This window comes from Mixophyes fleayi, chromosome 5 (genome assembly GCF_038048845.1).
Source record: "Mixophyes fleayi isolate aMixFle1 chromosome 5, aMixFle1.hap1, whole genome shotgun sequence".
NCBI classification, from domain to species: domain Eukaryota; kingdom Metazoa; phylum Chordata; class Amphibia; order Anura; family Limnodynastidae; genus Mixophyes; species Mixophyes fleayi.
In genome coordinates this window covers 120,359,836-120,380,190 of record NC_134406.1, presented here as the reverse complement: position 1 = coordinate 120,380,190, position 20,355 = coordinate 120,359,836, and the positions used below count along the sequence as shown (strand labels likewise).

Here is a 20,355-nt window from a genome sequence, read left to right as displayed (position 1 = left end):
GGTGTCATATTACAACAACATAAAGAAACATTTGAAGAGATCACAAAAAGTTGTAAGTGTTATTTTGACGCTTCTTCCAAAAGACTGGAGTATTAGAAAAATAGAACAACAATTTCCTCAAGCAAGTAACTATATAACAAGAAAAGCAAAGCAATTGGTACGAGAGTTTGGCATTTTGTCATTGCCAACTCCTAGACCTGGTAAAAGCTTGGAACCAGGGCAGCACAGTGGCCTTGTGGTTAGCACTTCTGCCTTACAGCACTGGGGTCATGAGTTCACTTCCCGACCATGACCTTATCTGTGTGGAGTTTTTATGTTCTCCCTGTGCTTGTGTGGGTTTCCTCCGGGTGCTCCGATTTCCTCCCACACTCCAAAAGTGTGGAAGGAAACCGGAGGCGCTATATAAAAAACTGATGATGATACATTGAACCTCTACTGCAGTGGTAATGTCAGCATGATTATGCATGGTAAGAGAGACTTTGTGTTTGGTACCACCACTTCTTACTGTCACAAACAAAAGAGGCTAATTTTGAATAACCTTTCAGAAGTGTATGAACACTTCAAACAATCACATCTTAATATAAAAGTGGGTTTTTCAAATTTTGCCTCTCTGCGTCCCAAACACTGTGTTCTTGTGGGAACAACCGACATGAGGAAGCATGACGATACCTGGAACTCAAACATTTTATGTTTTTATGCCAGGGACATGAAATGGCTTAATAATGAAGAGGTTTTCTACAGAATCATCCAGTGAAGTGTAGGAAACAAATACTTAATATGAAACGTTGCCTTTGGAAGAATTAAAGGTTTCTCTCTCCTACCACTGGGGGACACTGCCAGACATTGGGTATAGTAGTGGGATTGGGAGTTTAGGCACTAAAAACTCTTTGATTTTTACTCCTCTCCTCTGCTATGCCCCTCCTCTCCTAGATACCTCAGTTTTTTTTAGTGCCTTAGGAGTTAGGCCAGTTTAGTATAAGCTCCTGCCTATATGTTATTTAGTGATAGTGTTTCACGTTTTTATTTTATTTTTTCTTAAGGTGCTTCGCGGGGATCGATCCCAAGTCCCAGAGAGGGTGAATAGTCCTGGGCTTCCTTCACCCTGATCCCCGCGCAAGGTAAGAAGTGGCTGATGCCCGGGTCTTCCTTCACCAGTCTTGCCGGTAGTTCATCCCCTAGAAACGAGCTGTTAGTTGTTGATAGTGCCATTAGGGCTTTAGGTGCCCACGGAGGTAGACCTCTTCAGCGGGCCACAGAGATAGGTCGCGCGGGGGAGATCCAGGATCCATCTCTCCCTGCCGACGGACTAGCCGGCAAGCCCCCTCCTCCATACCCCCACCTCCCTGACAACGAGCAGCGGGGGTCCGTTAGCGCTCCCTCTATTATAGAGAGCGGCGCTGCAGGAGGAGGGCAGAGACGCACACTCTACCTGGGCACTGTAACAAGCGTGTTGTGGAGAGATTACCGACAGCCATATTATAGATGAGCTGTTCGGTAACTTAGAGAGGAGCAGACATTTTTTTGATGAAGGCGGAGCTGGAGGAGGACCTTCGTTTCCCGCACTTCTCAGGATCCTGCACAGCGGAGTCGCCATCTTTAGCTCACACCGAGCAGCTGCATGTCGCTTCTCTCCTCTCATTTACCTCTTCTGTGACTGGTATCGTTAAATCCTGTGTTTAAAATGTTTTTGTGCACAAACAAACATTCATGGTTGATTGTTCTACCTAGCGAGGGAGGTTATAAGTTACTGTGGGGCAAAATTGTACCCGGGTATATAGATCTGGCTACAAATTGTGTATAGCTGTATTCTGACATTAACTGTTTAGACAATAATCATTTTTCTGTCTAGTCATAATCAGTTTATACTGTATTTAACCAGTAATGTCTAACAAGGAGTCCTCTGACAGGGGATCCTCTGGAGGGTCTGCATTGTATTTTACTTGTGCCATGTGTAAAGTAAAACTTTCAAAAGGACAGCATGACAAAGGTACCCTTTGCGCTGCTTGTGAGACCGGATCTCAGGAGCGTCCCGCCCCAGCTCAAACACCGGTAGCCATGGTAGAGCCACCTTGGGTTAAATCCTTTGCTGCAACCATGGAGAAGTTTACTACGGTGATGTTACAGGCTGCAGAGATACGTCAGAATGTAGTTACAGAATCTCAGGTATCTCTCACTGCAGGGCAGCGCTCTTCACATGTAGCAGGGGCGAGTGACCAGACAGAATTTGCAGGCACATCCTCGCAGAGTTCTCTGACTCATAGTGATGATCGCCTACTTGCAGTCTCCCACAGAGCCAAAAGGGCCTCACTGGATGTAAACCAGGGTCGTAGCCCAGGCTCAGATATCCCATCAGATGAGGATGGGAATATAGTCTCGGATACTCAGGAAGAAGACTCACTGAGTATTATGACCACCTCGGTGGGTAATATTGAAAGCCTGGTGTTAGGTATTAGGCATAGCCTTGGTTTTGCTGACCCTACACCCTCGGCTCCCTCAGGTTTCTCCATTTTCAAAAGGACTAAATCTCAGGTTATGTCTTTCCCACCGTCATCAGAGATGGTACAGATTGTGACGGACGCTTGGTTAAACCCAGGAAAACAGTTCGTTATGCCGGGTAGATTTAAGAGTTTTTACCCTCTTTCAACAGAGGATTGTATTAAATGGGAGGCGTCTCCTAAGGTGGACAGACCCATTATCAGGTTGTCCACTTCCTCTGCCATTCCTACCCAGGAGAGAGTATCTCTTAAAGACTCCACTGACAAAAAGTGTGACAATGCGCTCCGGTCCGCATATGTGGCTTCCGGTAGCTTGTTTAGGCCCACTATGGCAATGGCATGGGCAAATAAGGCGGTGCAGATATGGGCAGAGCAGTTGATCTCGGCCATCCAAAGTAATGCTCCGCTACCTGATCTCCTGGTTCTCGCTGAGCACATTCAGGAGACGGCGGATTATATGGGACAGGCATCCATGGATGCAGTAGCAGTCAATGCCAGAAATAGCGGCCTTATTATGGCGTCACGACGTTCCCTGTGGTTATGTTCATGGACGACGGATGCTGAATCAAAGAGGTCCTTGGAAATCCTGCCTTTTGATGGAGTCACTATGTTTGGGCCGGAGCTTGAGAAAGTGATTGAGGTTGCCACAGGATGGAAGAGTAATATTCTTCCTATGGGCTCTCGTAAACCGCGTCAAGCTCGGTTTCGGTCCTTTCGCTCCTTCTCGCAGGGCCGTGGCGGCCCACCAAGGGGTCAGCCGGCGGTTTCCAGAGGAGGCGGCGGCAGAGGTAGGGGCGCTCCCAGACGGGAAACGTCGCGTCCCAGTGAAAAACCTGCAGCATGACTCCTTGGCCCCCACGCGGGTACCCGTGGTGGGGGCACGGCTTCTTCTCTTCAAGCGCCAGTTGTGTTTAGTCACGTCGGACGCTTGGATTTGAGGAGTGGCGTCGAAAGGATATGTTATAGACTTAATCCAGTTTCCACCAATAAGGTTCCTTTCCTCACCGGTGCCCGCTTGTCCCCTCAGAAGTCAGGCCCTGTTGGAGGCAGTGGCGAAGCTTCAGGGTGCAGGAGTGGTGGTTCCGGTGCCGGGGCCAGAAAGGGGTCAGGGGTTCTACTCCAATCTCTTCTTGGTTCCGAAGCCGGACGGAACATTTCGCCCTATACTGAATCTCAGGTCCTTACCAAGCAAGTGGTAGTCCAGAGATTCAAAATGGAGTCTCTTCGGACAGTCATTGCAGGGATGGAAGAGGGAGAGTTTCTAGCTTCCATCGATATAAAGGATGCGTATTTACACGTTCCCATATGGGAACAGCATCATCGGTTCCTGAGGTTTGTGGTAAGTTCCGATCATTTTCAATTCAGAGCCCTTCCGTTTGGTCTGGCCTCTGCTCCTCGAGTGTTCACAAAAATCATGGCAGTTATGGCAAGTACCCTGAGACGAAGGGGAGTCACGATAATTCCATATCTAGACGACCTTCTTTTAAAGGCGAGGTCTGCAGAGCTTTTATCTCGCCAGATTCAGACCACAATGGAGTTCTTGGAGGACCATGGGTGGATTCTGAATGTGCCAAAATCGTCTCTCATCCCAGCTCAGCGCATTCGCTTTCTGGGATTGGTGTTCGACACAATGGTTCAGAGGGTGTTCCTTCCTCAGGAAAAGATCACCGCCCTCCAGCGGAGAACCAGAGTGTTATTGGATCGTCCTCGAGTGTCCATGCTCTCCTGCATGAAACTTCTAGGAACTATGGTGTCGGTGTACGAGGCAGTTCCGTTTGCCCAATTTCATACCCGGTCTCTTCAGTTGGAAATTCTCCGGAAATGGTCGGGGTCACAGGAACGGTTGGACAGACAGTTCATTCGACGGTCTCCTTTAACTCGACTGTCATTAACATGGTGGCTCTCCACGAGCAAGCTAAGCAAAGGTCAGACCCTCAAATCGGGCCCCTGGACCTTAGTGACCACGGACGCATGTCTTTCGGGTTGGGGAGGAGTCACGGGACCGTTAAGGTTTCAGGGACTCTGGTCTCCCCAGGAGTCCGCTCTTCCCATAAACATATTGGAGTTGAGAGCTGTGCTCAAGACTCTGTTAAAAGCTCAGTGGTTTCTGGAAGGAAAACACCTGCAGATACAGTCAGACAATGCCACGGCTGTGGCTTACTTGAATCATCAAGGAGGAACTCGCAGCAAGGCAGTCATGCAAGAGGCTGCCAAGATTCTAATCTGGGCGGAACATCACGTTCCCCAGATATCGGTGGTATATATCCCGGGAGTGGACAACTGGGAAGCCGATTTCCTAAGCAGGGAGAAAGTTCATCCAGGGGAGTGGTCCCTGTGCAAAGAGGTATTCGCTCTTCTAGTTAAGAGATGGGGTCTACCAGAAATAGACCTCATGGCTTCCAGACTGAATTGTCAGGTCCCTCGGTATTGTGCAAAGTCCCGGGACCCTCGAGCATACGCAGCAGACGCCATGGCGATTCCGTGGCGCTTCAGGCTGGTGTATCTGTTCCCACCTTTTCCGATGCTGTCTCGCGTTCTGAAAAAGTTAAAAAGAGAACGCGTTCAGGCGATCTTGGTAACCCCTCATTGGCCTCGCAGGGCGTGGTTCTCAGACATTCTGGGAATGTCAGCAGATCAGCCGTTTCATCTACCCATGCGCACAGACCTGCTAGTTCAAGGCCCTCTTCATTATCTCGATTTAGATCGGCTGGCTTTGACGGCGTGGCTGCTGAATCCTTAGTTCTTAAGGCTAAGGGTTTTTCGTCACGAGTTATTGCCACCATGATTAGGGCAAGAAAGTCATCTTCTGCGGCTATTTATCATAGGATCTGGAAGGTTTATATCCTTTGGTGTGATTCCAAGGGTTTCCATACTTCCAGGTTTAGCCTGTCTAGACTGTTGGCTTTTTTGCAGGAGGGCCTGGATAAGGGACTCAGACTGGGTTCCCTTAAAGTTCTGGTGTCTATACTGTCAATTTATTTACAGCGAAAATTGGCACTTCTGAGTGAGGTTCAGACCTTTTTACAAGGAGTCCTTCATATTCAACCCCCATTTTCTCATCCGGTAGAACCTTGGGACTTGCATTTAGTGTTAAGGGCTCTTTGTCTTCCTCCATTCGAGCCCCTTCATACCGCAGAATTGCACCATCTGTCTTGGAAGACGGTTTTTCTTCTAGCTATATCTTCAGCTAGGAGGGTGTCGGAATTGGCAGCACTCTGTTGTAGTTCTCCATTTTTGGTGTTTCATGAAGATAGAGCGGTGTTACGTACTAAACCTTCCTTTGTTCCAAAGGCAGTGTCTAGGTTCCATCTCAACCAGGAGATTGTGGTTCCAGCATTTCATCCGGATTTGTCGTCTTCAACTGACTCTGTTGATTACGATCTTCATCTACTGGATGTGGTTAGGGCTCCCTGGTGCAATGTGGACAGCACAGCCTCTACTCGTAAAACAAAGCATCTGTTTGTTTTATACAACGTCAAGAAGCGTGGTTGGCCGGCGTCTAAACAGACTATTGCTCGGTGGATTACTTCCACTATTAGTCTGGCTTATGTCCGAGCTTCTCGGCCAGTTCCTCAGACGCTTAGGGCTCAATCGACCAGGGCTGTTGGTGCATCCTGGGCGGCACGCCATGGGGCTTCGGCTGAACAACTGTGCAAAGCGGCCACTTGGACGTCTGTTCATACTTTTGTAAAGTTTTACAGATTGCAGGCTTTCGCATCTTCTGATGCGAGCTTTGGCAGGAAAGTATTACATGCAGCCGCTCCAGAGCATTCCCTCCCATGAGGCTGCTTTGGTATGTCCCCAATGTCTGGAAGTGTCCCCCAGTGGTAGGAGAGAGAAAAGAGGATTTTTACTTACGTAAAATCTATTTCTTTCTCCACTGGGGGACACTGCGCTCCCTCCCTTGCTCTGTAGACGATCTGATTATGAATGTTTTTGATTTACATTCTTATGCCCTTTGGGCAGCTCCTTATAGTACACTTGGTTAGTCAAAACTGAGGTATCTAGGAGAGGAGGGGCATAGCAGAGGAGGGGAGTAAAAATCAAAGAGTTTTTAGTGCCTAAACTCCCAATCCCACTACTATACCCAATTTCTGGCAGTGTCCCCCAGTGGAGAAAGAGAAATAGATTTTACGGTAAGTAAAAATCCTCTTTTTGTGACTTGCGTCTATAATGATGCTTGGTGGTTAGGTTGTGGCATGAATATGAATGCAACATTACAGGAGGTTTTCATCCGTTTTCTACATCCCAATGCTCCATCTCCATCATATGTGTATCCTCATCAGCCAGACATCTTTGACATTCCAAGAGAACAAGTTCTCATTAAGGTTGATCCTTGGACTGCAACTGGACAAATCTACACACTACCTGCTGTGGGCACCCAAAACACCAAACACAGAAAAGCATTGCTGAGGAGGAGGCACTGACTTGTAAGTTTTTTCCTCAGATAGATGTACACAGCATTATACATTATTCTATGGTACAAAAACCTTGTAATCACGTGTTAAGGTATTTCATTGATTGTGATATGTATAATTTTCAGATTTTTTTTTACTCCTGTTCCCAAAGGCTTCCCAAAATGCAACTTATACCAAAGAGAGATTGTATTTCACTGCATAACATCCTTTGTCCCCAAAAATTACAAAAAGTGCACTTTTTTTTTTTTATAGATATTCGAGGTCAAAGGTCAGATCATGTGACCTTGAAATGTAGAAGTCAATATTTAAATATAAAACTTTTTATGAAAACTAAGGACCCTTGGCTTCAAAACAAGACCAATGTGAAAATTCTACCACAATTAGAAGTAAAGTTATGATTTATTTTAGTTGACCTGGCAAGCATATATTTTACATTATTTGACATGTTTGCAACCCTGTTGCATGAACGCCGTTTACCACTGAGGGCTAAAATTTTACATATGAAAGGAACTTTGTCATCTACCATCCTATAAAATTTCTCGAAAATCTGAGATGGTCGGGTTGGAGGTTGTGATCATTTGGCATGGAATGACCTGTACATGTATAGGTTTCTTACATATTTCTTATGATGTACATTGAGCTAATGACTGACTGACATTTATCACTACTTTTTTTTTTTTTATTTCAGAGAAAATTTATTAGCAGATTGCTTGCAGGGGTGTTTTGTTGTTACATGTACCCTCTGTGCATTTATTAGTCTTGTTTGGTTAAGAGAGCAAATAGTCCATGGAGGAGCGCCTCAGTGGCTTGAGCAAAATCATCTGCAGCCTCTAAATGATTTGGCCCAGCGAAATGAGGTAAGGCCTTTTTCTTTGTTAAAATGTAAAAATCTAATTTAGTATATGGCTATTAGATTTGTTATAACATGTCTGGCAAACAAATTTATTTAAAATTTGAGGATTGAAAATGATTCTCCCTGCATCTTAAAATATCCCTGGCATTCTTTTACCATTAAGTTGAGCTTCAGTAAGAAGCACTGCAGGAGTTCCACAGTCACGCCTTAGAGCGGATGCCATCTCCATGTATTCAATTAAGTTTGCAAGTCCCCTGATTAGCATGAATTGCCTGTCCCTTTTCCATTTTTCCTCTGCAGGACTTCATTGGTTGTGTCCTACAGCATGGATGACAGCTGCAGAATATTATCTAGTGTGGCGCGGTCATTGTGTTGCAGAAATTATGGAAAGGGTGATAGTTTCATTCTGCTCTGTACACTTAGCTTATCTCCCATTTATATGTGGTGAAAGTGTTACCTCCCTTTATAGCGGGAGGAGTTAAATACTTTAAAGATTTCTATTTAATTTTCCATCGTACCATCATAAACAGTGTTTCTTAATTGTTCATATGTAACAGTAAAGTGAAAATTTTTCGGTCTTATGTAAGACATTATTTCCTCTTCGGACTACATGGCTGTCCTAATTAATGTGTTTACTCCTTATTCAGCTGAGCAGAGTTAGGAAAAAGAAAACACCTCTGAGAGTATATAGAGTAGCTGTTCTTCCTAGGGGCTTGTTTTCCTGTATCTTTCCAGCAGAGTTGGCAATGTAGTGAGTTTTTGTTTTTTTTGTTGCTGATCGGGCTTGACTTAAATTCCTGGCCAGAATCTGCATCTCTATCCTGTCTGCTAATATAGTAAAGAATGGGGGCAGATGAGCTGATAAGAGCGAAAATAGCTGCAAAACGTGATAGCAGTGAGCTGTGCCAATAATCCAACCTGGGAGACTTGAGATAGGTATCTGGAGTCCTCCCCAAAGAACTAAAGAAAACACAACTTAGGTAGTTCCTTATTTGTTTGTGCACGCATTGGTTTTAAAATAGGTAGAATTTTATTTTCATCCGTAAACTTGTAGAACCTGACGGAAAGAAAGCCTGCAAAACCTATGGTTGGTGGAACATGTGATGGAGAACTGCTAGCAAATTATGGTGAGCAACTATGTGTGGATTGTATATCTCCACATATAGCTGCTCTCAATGTAAACCATCAGAGCCATTGTAAAGAATTAATGGACTGGATGATGAAGTCTATTGGAACAAAGGAAGATTTATATACACGCCAAGGATCTAAATTAACAAGATTACTGGTGGTATTAGACATGGAGGATATGCCAGGGTCTATGTATGACCAGACAAAGCAAAAGAAGCTCTCATAGTGCAGTAAATTGAGCACTAAAATGATAAACAAATTAAAAGTAGCTTACACTATTTATAATTATCTTATGCTTATCTCTTTAGCCATCCGATATTACTCACTTGATCAAAAATCTGCTTTAATGTCTTTGCAAATGGGTAAAGAATTCAGTCGCTTATCTGTAGAAGAAGCAACTCTGAATCCTGATCAAAACGGTGTTTTTATCCGGACACTTGTTTTTAGAACACGAAATGGAGGTAGAACGTCATTGCAATGGATAGTAACTGACTACTTCATAAAACTGTGAGACTCTCAGTCAGCGAAAATGCAATGTGTTCACACAGTTATTAAGGACCTTATTACAGAAGAGTGGGAGATGCCAGTCTAATCTCGGAAGGATTGAAAAAATGTATCCTTTTTCAGATAATGAATGGATAAATGGGTTTTGATCCCACAAGTAGATGCATAGTAGCTAATCTGTCAAATTTTCTATCCGTGGAGACTTTCTTCAGTGGGCCTCCATCTTCTAAAGAAAGATGGAAAAGTATTAAAAGATGGAATGTTTCTTCAGGAACCGCAGTTAAATCAGAGATAGTTGTAGCTTTGGTCTCTCTGCCTCTCATGATTTGGTTGGATACATTAAATTGTATAAAGATATGTAAGAGGAAATTAATAGTTTTTACTATTATGAAAACTGTAGAAGGGTATTGACTTTCTGTGAAGCATCATTGGATATGGTTATGCTTTAAAGCAAGAAGCATAGCATGAACAATAATTACTAGAAGAGTCTTTTGTGCTGTGTCCTTTTGGTGGCGAACCGACATTCTAAAAACCACTGTCACGCTTTGAAGGTTTCTTGTTTTTTGGTGACTATTTGGATTCCATGGTCCAAAGGATTACTGGAGGAAAGTTGCACAATTTGCCATCAGAAGATTGGCCTGATTTACTTGTCAGCAGTTTATTGACGTAAGAATGTATTGTCTAGGCAGACAATACCACAAAAAGTTTGGAAGTAATAAATCGAGACAATCGTTTCGTATTCCCGGGGTCCAAGAGTGAAGATTTAGGTCAAACAGTCCCCAATGTTTCAGGGTGGATGCAGCTACAAGAGTCCATTGTGGGAATCACAATTTGAATTAAGTACAGTTCTTACCACTTAGAATAGCTGGGTCCTAGACGGTATATCTACAGGCTACAAGATAGAATTCAGGAACGTACCCAGAGCAATTGTTGTCATAGAATATAATACAGAACTCCAGTCTGCACAGATCGAAAGGAAGTACCGTGCAGCAGTTTTTGCAGACACTATTGGTAAAACAAGTGATTTCACGAATCCCAGTCAATCGGAGAGATGGGTTTTCACTGAAGGCTTTTTCTGGTAAAGAAGCAAGCATAAGGATTCTGAACAATCCTAGATTTACAAAGACTAAACTTATTTGTACAAACAAAAAGTTTTCATATGGAAACATGGCATTCCATTATTAAAACAATAGAAGTAATGGATTCTATTTAAATCCGCTTGCAGAATGTCCATCTACATATCCCAGTAGCGAACCAACATCACTGTTTTCTAAGGTATTGTGTTCTTGGTTGCCACTCTTATGTTCAGTTGCCTACCATTCTGCCTGATCTTCAACGATCAAAAAGGAACCTATAGTATTTGACGGCACACCAGAAAAGGGAGTCCTAGTTTGACCCTAACTGGAGTAATGATTAGATCATGAACACCTATAAAATTCACCCGGTGTGTGTGTGTGTGTGTGTATATGTATGTATATATATATATATGTGTGTATATATATATGTATGTATATATATGTATGTGTGTATATATGTATATATATATATATATATATATATATATATATATATATATATATATATATATATATACACATAATTCTACATATACACATACGTGTGTGTGTGTGTGTATACAAACTTCAGGACAGGAGGACGGATTAGATTTAGGGTCTAATCTATAGGTCACAGGATTACAGCATTATTGAAGAAGTTGTCAAGAAGGGTCTTGAAGCAGAGAGTGATGTTCATTTCGCTCAAGTGTCCTGACAAGGACAGTTCCACTGATTAAAGGTATCAGTGGTCAGATGGAACATCAGAATGATACATTTCAGTGTACAAGGGCTCTCTTTTTATACCAATTTGAACCCAGACTCACAGGCTATTATCTGTGATTTCCTAATACCTTGCTGTGATTTCCTGCTTCTTATTTTGGACACAGTGAACATCTGACAGCAAGTCTAATTACCCCTTCCTTTCCCTTAATTGGTATTGGACACTCGCATCAAAATGTCTATTTAAGATGAGATTAGCATGGGTGCTTACTTCCAACAGTTGCAGAATACACATTTCCTCCCAAAAAAATAATTCTCCAAGAAAGTTGCAAAACCCCAAACAAGGCATTTCCTTACACCGAGATACACAAGACTTCCTAAACAATGGCTTTTTGTATCAGAGAAAGATGTATGTATGTATGTATGTATGTATGTATGTATGTATATGTGTATATATATATATATATATATATATATATATATATATATATATATGTATGTATGTATATATGTATGTATATATGTATATATATATATATATTGTAAATATAGAAAGAGGGATGATGGCGCCAAATCTAGTAGTGCTAACTGGTACAGAGCGTCCAGACAGTCAGTAATACTGTATACAGAAATATAAATACAGAGTGTTCAACATGTCAGGCTGGTGTAAACAGTATAAACCAATGTTCATAATTCCTGATCATATGCCGAAATGCAGACAGAAGAAAGCAGAAAACAACGTTTCAGATGTATCCGTGATAATCAGTAGTAAGTGATAGGTGGCAACGTACCAAAAAGATATAAATAAACAGCTTATCTGTATCAGAGGTTCTTGGAAATGAGTTCCAGTCAGCTTCAAGAGGTCAGGAACAGACGTGTAGATATCTTATGTAGGTATATGGTAACTGGAACTTCAGCCACAGCACAGTCACTGCTCACAAACTCCACTCATACGGTGTATTAAGAGAGGAAAAAGCCATATAGTGTAGTATTTATGTGCAATAATTTATTCAGCATGTATCATAATAAAATACACTCACAATATATAAAAGGTTTAAAAGCTTATCTGTTAATCCTGTGGACATAGGATACTGCTACACGATATAGATCACTGGGATGTATAAGAAGTAAACACCAATGGGCTCCACACAGAAGTTCTCCATGGGGTAACTTTTCAGGGATCAGGTAGACAGTCCAGCCTTATGTATACCAGGAATAGTATATGTAGAACAGCCTCAACGCGTTTCGTCGTATAGACTTCGTCAGGAGGAGTATTTTAAAACAGCACTTATTGCTGTCTTAAATAGCGATGGCGGGCGCCATTTTGCGCATGCGCAGTACAGCGCGATTTTCGCGCATGCGCAGAACGCACTTCCGGTTCAGCGCTAACACTATCTGTATGAAGGGGATGTATGTTGCCTGTTGCAAACAGGTATTGAGCCTTAAAGGACTCAGAAGTAATAGGGGCATAGAATGTTATAGGTTAAAGCCCCAGAGACTGTATGGGCTAAATAGAACTATTGTAATTGCTGGCGGTGGCCATCTTGGAATGGGGCAAGATATATAACAGTGGAGTACTAGTAGATTATCACAGATCAGCATGTGATACTGAAATGAATAGCGGTGGCCATATTGAGTCAGGGCTATGGAGTAAGCTATAGTAGAGAACTCCTGGTGTAAAGCCCATAGTATATACATATATATGTGGAAAATAAAAATATCAATATCAAAAAGTCCAGTACGGCTAGGGAATATTCCTCAGAGTGCTAGACATAACATGCTAACAAATCTTAAAAAATTAGATATTCAACAGAATATCTTGTAACCAGACAGGCATAGCTGTGTGGTAATATAAAATTAAATATACTTAAGGTAAACACAATATTTTCAGGCAAAACATATAATCAGTAGATACACATACATAAAATCAGCTGATATAATAATAGTAAATAAATATATATATATATATATACATATATATATATAAAAAGATGTATAATAAAAATAATTAACAATGGTTTAAAGGCATACAGGCATATAATATAAAGCAACCACAGATATTTCAGTGTGATAATTCATAAAATGTATAAAAAATATCAGTCGTTAATAAATATATCAATACAATAGATTAAGAACTTATATAGTATAGGTCCAATAAAATTATAAAAAAGGTGCTATCTCATAGCCTTCATTCAGCCCAGAGGGGCTCAATGTGTTTAACTGGAAAATCCAGAACATTTCCCGTTTAGAAAGTTTGCCTTGAATGTCTCCACCACGTGGTCCCAATTGGACATGTTCGATAGCTTTGAATGAAATGAATCGTGGATCTGAGTTATGTTTTGTGAGAAAATGTCTGGATACTGAGTGGCTTTGTACTTTGTTTTTTATATTACGTATATGCTCTTGTATTCTAAGTTTGAGAGGCCGTTTTGTTTTGCCTATATATTTCAAACCACAAGTACATTCCAATAGGTAAATCACAGATGTTGTGACGCAATTCATATAATTCTTAATATTAAATTTCTTACTATTGTCATGATTATAGAAAATCTTTCGGTCTTTGTGTGCAAATTGACAGACATTACAATGGTTGCATTTGTGAAACCCTGTGGGAGCAGGAAAGGTTGTTGTGTTGGTGGCTTGATTTTCTCTTAGCATACTGGGCGCTAGGATATCTTTGAGGTTTTTATTTTTTCTGAAGATGATATCAGGTTTTTCTGGTAGGATGTCTTTTAATACCGGATCCATTTTGAGGATGCCCCAATGTTTGGTAATACAAGTCTGGATTCTCTTTTCTTCACCATTGTAATTCGTAATAAATGGGATTTTATCTATCTTATCGGTCTTGTTCTTATATTTTAGTAGTTCGGTTCTTTCTACCTGTGAGATTTTGTCGTTCGCCTTATTAATGAGTGAATCAGGGTACCCTCGGTTTCTAAATCTGTCAGCATATATGGAGAGTTGTTCTTGGCATTGAAGTTCGTTACTGCAATTTCTTTTGATCCTGTGGAATTGTGAGTAGGGAATATTGTCTTTCCACCTTTTTACATGCCCGCTTTTGTAGTGAAGATAACTGTTGGTATCTACAGTTTTAATGTAATTTTTAGTTTCTACCCTGGTATCTGTACATGATAATACCAAATCCAGAAATTCGATCTGCTTTATATGGTGGTTTGCAGTAAACTTGAGATTATACTTATTTATACTAATGTATGATAAAAAATTGTTAATTGACAACTCATCACCTTCCCATACTATTAAAATATCATCGATATATCTTTTATATATTTTGATGTTGTTAGAAAAGGGGTTAGAACTCAAAACTGATTCTGTCTCCCAACATCCCATAACTAAATTCGCGAAACTTGGCGCGAAAATAGTACCCATCGCAGTCCCGCAGGTCTGGATGTAATATGTATTTAAAAATTTGAAGTAGTTATGTGTTAAAGTAAACAGTATAAGGTCACAAATAAGGTTCTTATGTTCCAGGGTCAGAGTAGGGTCAGCGTCTAAGAATGTTTTACATGCTCTTATACCCGTTTCGTGTTCTATACATGTATACAGAGATTGTACGTCTATAGTGAGCCACCTATACTTAGGGTTCCATTTGAAGTCCTTGAATATATTCAAGACACTTGTAGTATCTTTGAGGTATGAGTCTAGTTGGATGACATATTTTTTGAGAAATATATCTACATACTCTGAAGTATGTGCAGTGAGGGAGTCTATACCCGCCACGATTGGCCTCCCTGGTGGTTTCTCTAAGTTTTTATGTATCTTAGGGAGGTGGTAGAAGATGGGGATAGTTGGATTTGAGACCAGTAAGTATTGGTATTCCTGTTTGGTTATGGTGTTGTTATGTAACGCTTTAGTAAGAATGGTTCTTAAAGCTGAGATGAAATCAGTTGTTGGATCTGTAGTGAGTTCCATATATGATTTGGTGTCTTTCAGGAGTCTAAGCGTTTCTTCTATATAATCTATTTTATTTAGGAGCACTATGCCCCCTCCTTTATCTGCTTGTTTTATAACTATAGAGTGGTTTACTTGTAATTTCTTTATAGCAGTAATTTCTGTTTTGGACAAATTATTACCATTCTTATAATGATGAGTATTTTGACATAGATCCTTAACCATCAGTTCATGAAATAGATCTATATGGCTACTACGGGATTCAAGAGGGTAAAATTTAGATGTAGGTTTAAGACCTGATTTGGAGATGTTCTCATAGTTGGATATGACCGATGTTTCTTTTCTGGCAAAGTGACGTTTCAAAGTAAGTTTCCTAGTATATTTATTTATGTCGATAAACGTTTGGAATTTATTCAGTTTCTGGGTTGGGGCAAAAGTAAGTCCTTTACTCAATATATTAAATTCTGATCTGTCTATAGTGTGTTTGGACAGATTAAAGATGCCATTAGCTATTAGAAGATCATTGTGGATTATATCGGGTTTCTTCTTTGTTTCTTTATTGCCCCCTCTCTTGCCTCTCCTTCTGTGTATCTGCGCTTCATGGGTGAGGCAAGTTGAATATTTTCCCTTATGGGTTTTCGGTGGGACCCTCTTTCGTAGGGTATATGGAGGGGGGACAAAAAATCATCGCTATCACTAGCGTCTGTTTGTTCTAGGGCTTTAAATCTATTCCTGATAGGTAGATTCTCAAGATGAGGTAGTCTGGGGGGTGAACTACGGCGTGATGTAGTGAATGCCTTTTTCCTATGTGTAGTATGCCATTTGTTAGTATGCTCCGGGTCAGCATAATTTTTGGACGTGTATCGTGAATTATTCTTGCTCCACTGTTTGATGTTATTGCTTTCATAGTGCTCCTAAATAAAATAGATTATATAGAAGAAACGCTTAGACTCCTGAAAGACACCAAATCATATATGGAACTCACTACAGATCCAACAACTGATTTCATCTCAGCTTTAAGAACCATTCTTACTAAAGCGTTACATAACAACACCATAACCAAACAGGAATACCAATACTTACTGGTCTCAAATCCAACTATCCCCATCTTCTACCACCTCCCTAAGATACATAAAAACTTAGAGAAACCACCAGGGAGGCCAATCGTGGCGGGTATAGACTCCCTCACTGCACATACTTCAGAGTATGTAGATATATTTCTCAAAAAATATGTCATCCAACTAGACTCATACCTCAAAGATACTACAAGTGTCTTGAATATATTCAAGGACTTCAAATGGAACCCTAAGTATAGGTGGCTCACTATAGACGTACAATCTCTGTATACATGTATAGAACACGAAACGGGTATAAGAGCATGTAAAACATTCTTAGACGCTGACCCTACTCTGACCCTGGAACATAAGAACCTTATTTGTGACCTTATACTGTTTACTTTAACACATAACTACTTCAAATTTTTAAATACATATTACATCCAGACCTGCGGGACTGCGATGGGTACTATTTTCGCGCCAAGTTTCGCGAATTTAGTTATGGGATGTTGGGAGACAGAATCAGTTTTGAGTTCTAACCCCTTTTCTAACAACATCAAAATATATAAAAGATATATCGATGATATTTTAATAGTATGGGAAGGTGATGAGTTGTCAATTAACAATTTTTTATCATACATTAGTATAAATAAGTATAATCTCAAGTTTACTGCAAACCACCATATAAAGCAGATCGAATTTCTGGATTTGGTATTATCATGTACAGATACCAGGGTAGAAACTAAAAATTACATTAAAACTGTAGATACCAACAGTTATCTTCACTACAAAAGCGGGCATGTAAAAAGGTGGAAAGACAATATTCCCTACTCACAATTCCACAGGATCAAAAGAAATTGCAGTAACGAACTTCAATGCCAAGAACAACTCTCCATATATGCTGACAGATTTAGAAACCGAGGGTACCCTGATTCACTCATTAATAAGGCGAACGACAAAATCTCACAGGTAGAAAGAACCGAACTACTAAAATATAAGAACAAGACCGATAAGATAGATAAAATCCCATTTATTACGAATTACAATGGTGAAGAAAAGAGAATCCAGACTTGTATTACCAAACATTGGGGCATCCTCAAAATGGATCCGGTATTAAAAGACATCCTACCAGAAAAACCTGATATCATCTTCAGAAAAAATAAAAACCTCAAAGATATCCTAGCGCCCAGTATGCTAAGAGAAAATCAAGCCACCAACACAACAACCTTTCCTGCTCCCACAGGGTTTCACAAATGCAACCATTGTAATGTCTGTCAATTTGCACACAAAGACCGAAAGATTTTCTATAATCATGACAATAGTAAGAAATTTAATATTAAGAATTATATGAATTGCGTCACAACATCTGTGATTTACCTATTGGAATGTACTTGTGGTTTGAAATATATAGGCAAAACAAAACGGCCTCTCAAACTTAGAATACAAGAGCATATACGTAATATAAAAAACAAAGTACAAAGCCACTCAGTATCCAGACATTTTCTCACAAAACATAACTCAGATCCACGATTCATTTCATTCAAAGCTATCGAACATGTCCAATTGGGACCACGTGGTGGAGACATTCAAGGCAAACTTTCTAAACGGGAAATGTTCTGGATTTTCCAGTTAAACACATTGAGCCCCTCTGGGCTGAATGAAGGCTATGAGATAGCACCTTTTTTATAATTTTATTGGACCTATACTATATAAGTTCTTAATCTATTGTATTGATATATTTATTAACGACTGATATTTTTTATACATTTTATGAATTATCACACTGAAATATCTGTGGTTGCTTTATATTATATGCCTGTATGCCTTTAAACCATTGTTAATTATTTTTATTATACATCTTTTTATATATATATATGTATATATATATATATATATTTATTTACTATTATTATATCAGCTGATTTTATGTATGTGTATCTACTGATTATATGTTTTGCCTGAAAATATTGTGTTTACCTTAAGTATATTTAATTTTATATTACCACACAGCTATGCCTGTCTGGTTACAAGATATTCTGTTGAATATCTAATTTTTTAAGATTTGTTAGCATGTTATGTCTAGCACTCTGAGGAATATTCCCTAGCCGTACTGGACTTTTTGATATTGATATTTTTATTTTCCACATATATATGTATATACTATGGGCTTTACACCAGGAGTTCTCTACTATAGCTTACTCCATAGCCCTGACTCAATATGGCCACCGCTATTCATTTCAGTATCACATGCTGATCTGTGATAATCTACTAGTACTCCACTGTTATATATCTTGCCCCATTCCAAGATGGCCACCGCCAGCAATTACAATAGTTCTATTTAGCCCATACAGTCTCTGGGGCTTTAACCTATAACATTCTATGCCCCTATTACTTCTGAGTCCTTTAAGGCTCAATACCTGTTTGCAACAGGCAACATACATCCCCTTCATACAGATAGTGTTAGCGCTGAACCGGAAGTGCGTTCTGCGCATGCGCGAAAATCGCGCTGTACTGCGCATGCGCAAAATGGCGCCCGCCATCGCTATTTAAGACAGCAATAAGTGCTGTTTTAAAATACTCCTCCTGACGAAGTCTATACGACGAAACGCGTTGAGGCTGTTCTACATATACTATTCCTGGTATACATAAGGCTGGACTGTCTACCTGATCCCTGAAAAGTTACCCCATGGAGAACTTCTGTGTGGAGCCCATTGGTGTTTACTTCTTATACATCCCAGTGATCTATATCGTGTAGCAGTATCCTATGTCCACAGGATTAACAGATAAGCTTTTAAACCTTTTATATATTGTGAGTGTATTTTATTATGATACATGCTGAATAAATTATTGCACATAAATACTACACTATATGGCTTTTTCCTCTCTTAATACACCGTATGAGTGGAGTTTGTGAGCAGTGACTGTGCTGTGGCTGAAGTTCCAGTTACCATATACCTACATAAGATATCTACACGTCTGTTCCTGACCTCTTGAAGCTGACTGGAACTCATTTCCAATAACCTCTGATACAGATAAGCTGTTTATTTATATCTTTTTGGTACGTTGCCACCTATCACTTACTACTGATTATCACGGATACATCTGAAACGTTGTTTTCTGCTTTCTTCTGTCTGCATTTCGGCATATGATCAGGAATTATGAACATTGGTTTATACTGTTTACACCAGCCTGACATGTTGAACACTCTGTATTTATATTTCTGTATACAGTATTACTGACTGTCTGGACGCTCTGTACCAGTTAGCACTACTAGATTTGGCGCCATCATCCCTCTTTCTATATTTACAATACTTATTCCTCGATCGGAGTACCATCCGAAAATTAAGAGGGAGGCTGCCTACTCTTATGAAGAAAAGTGCACACTAAGTTTGGTGATCTATATTATTATTTACTCTCCTATTTCGAGTTTGAGCGCCAATATTTATTATATCTAATAATACACATATATATATATATATATATATATATATATATATATATATATATATATATATATATATATATATATATGTGTATATATATGTGTGTGTGTATATATATATATATGTGTGTATATATATATATATATATGTGTGTATATATATATATATATATATATATATATATATATATATATATATATATATATATGTGTGTGTGTGTGTGTGTGTGTGTGTGTGTGTGTAAAGCGAACGAGTTTCTTTCCTTGTCTCGGAAATGAAGATTTTCCTTACCAAAATATATACATTATCAAAAAATAAGTGCATTTGCAATTCTAAAAATAAGCAGCCTGTGCTATTTCCGTTGAATAAATTTATACCGTAAGTCACTTATAAGTGATCCAGTCACACTGGGGTTCACATTTGATAACTCGGGTGATACTCATATGCAGTCAAAATATAAGAAAGCTGCATAGAAATGTTTTTGAAATGAGAGCAATTTGCGGAGTATTTATACAATTTCATCTTCTCCTGCATTACATGCATTTCACAGTAATTTCAGACCAGGTGGTACCAGAAGCACAACCATAATGAAGGAGCTAGCACCAATTATGTCTTGGACAGAGATCCAAATATCTATTTACACACTTCATGTTGCCAGCTCGTATAATGACAAACTATTCCAGCTGCTATAAAATTCATCCAGGTTGATGGTCACTGCCCAAAGAGATTTTCCAACTACTGATAAACAAGATTGGCTCTTTTCAAATATATTTAA

The 20,355-nt window shown here is 39.9% G+C and overlaps 1 protein-coding gene across 1 annotated transcript in view; it reads left to right on the top strand.

The window, feature by feature from the left end:
* Positions 1-20,355, top strand: part of MARCHF6 (membrane associated ring-CH-type finger 6) — a 211,393-nt gene that overhangs the window by 75,373 nt on the left and 115,665 nt on the right. Inside the window, exon 6 of the mRNA XM_075214373.1 lies at positions 7,602-7,770. Within this exon, the coding sequence (XP_075070474.1) occupies positions 7,602-7,770 (169 nt within the window). The remainder of the gene's footprint in view (positions 1-7,601; positions 7,771-20,355) is intronic.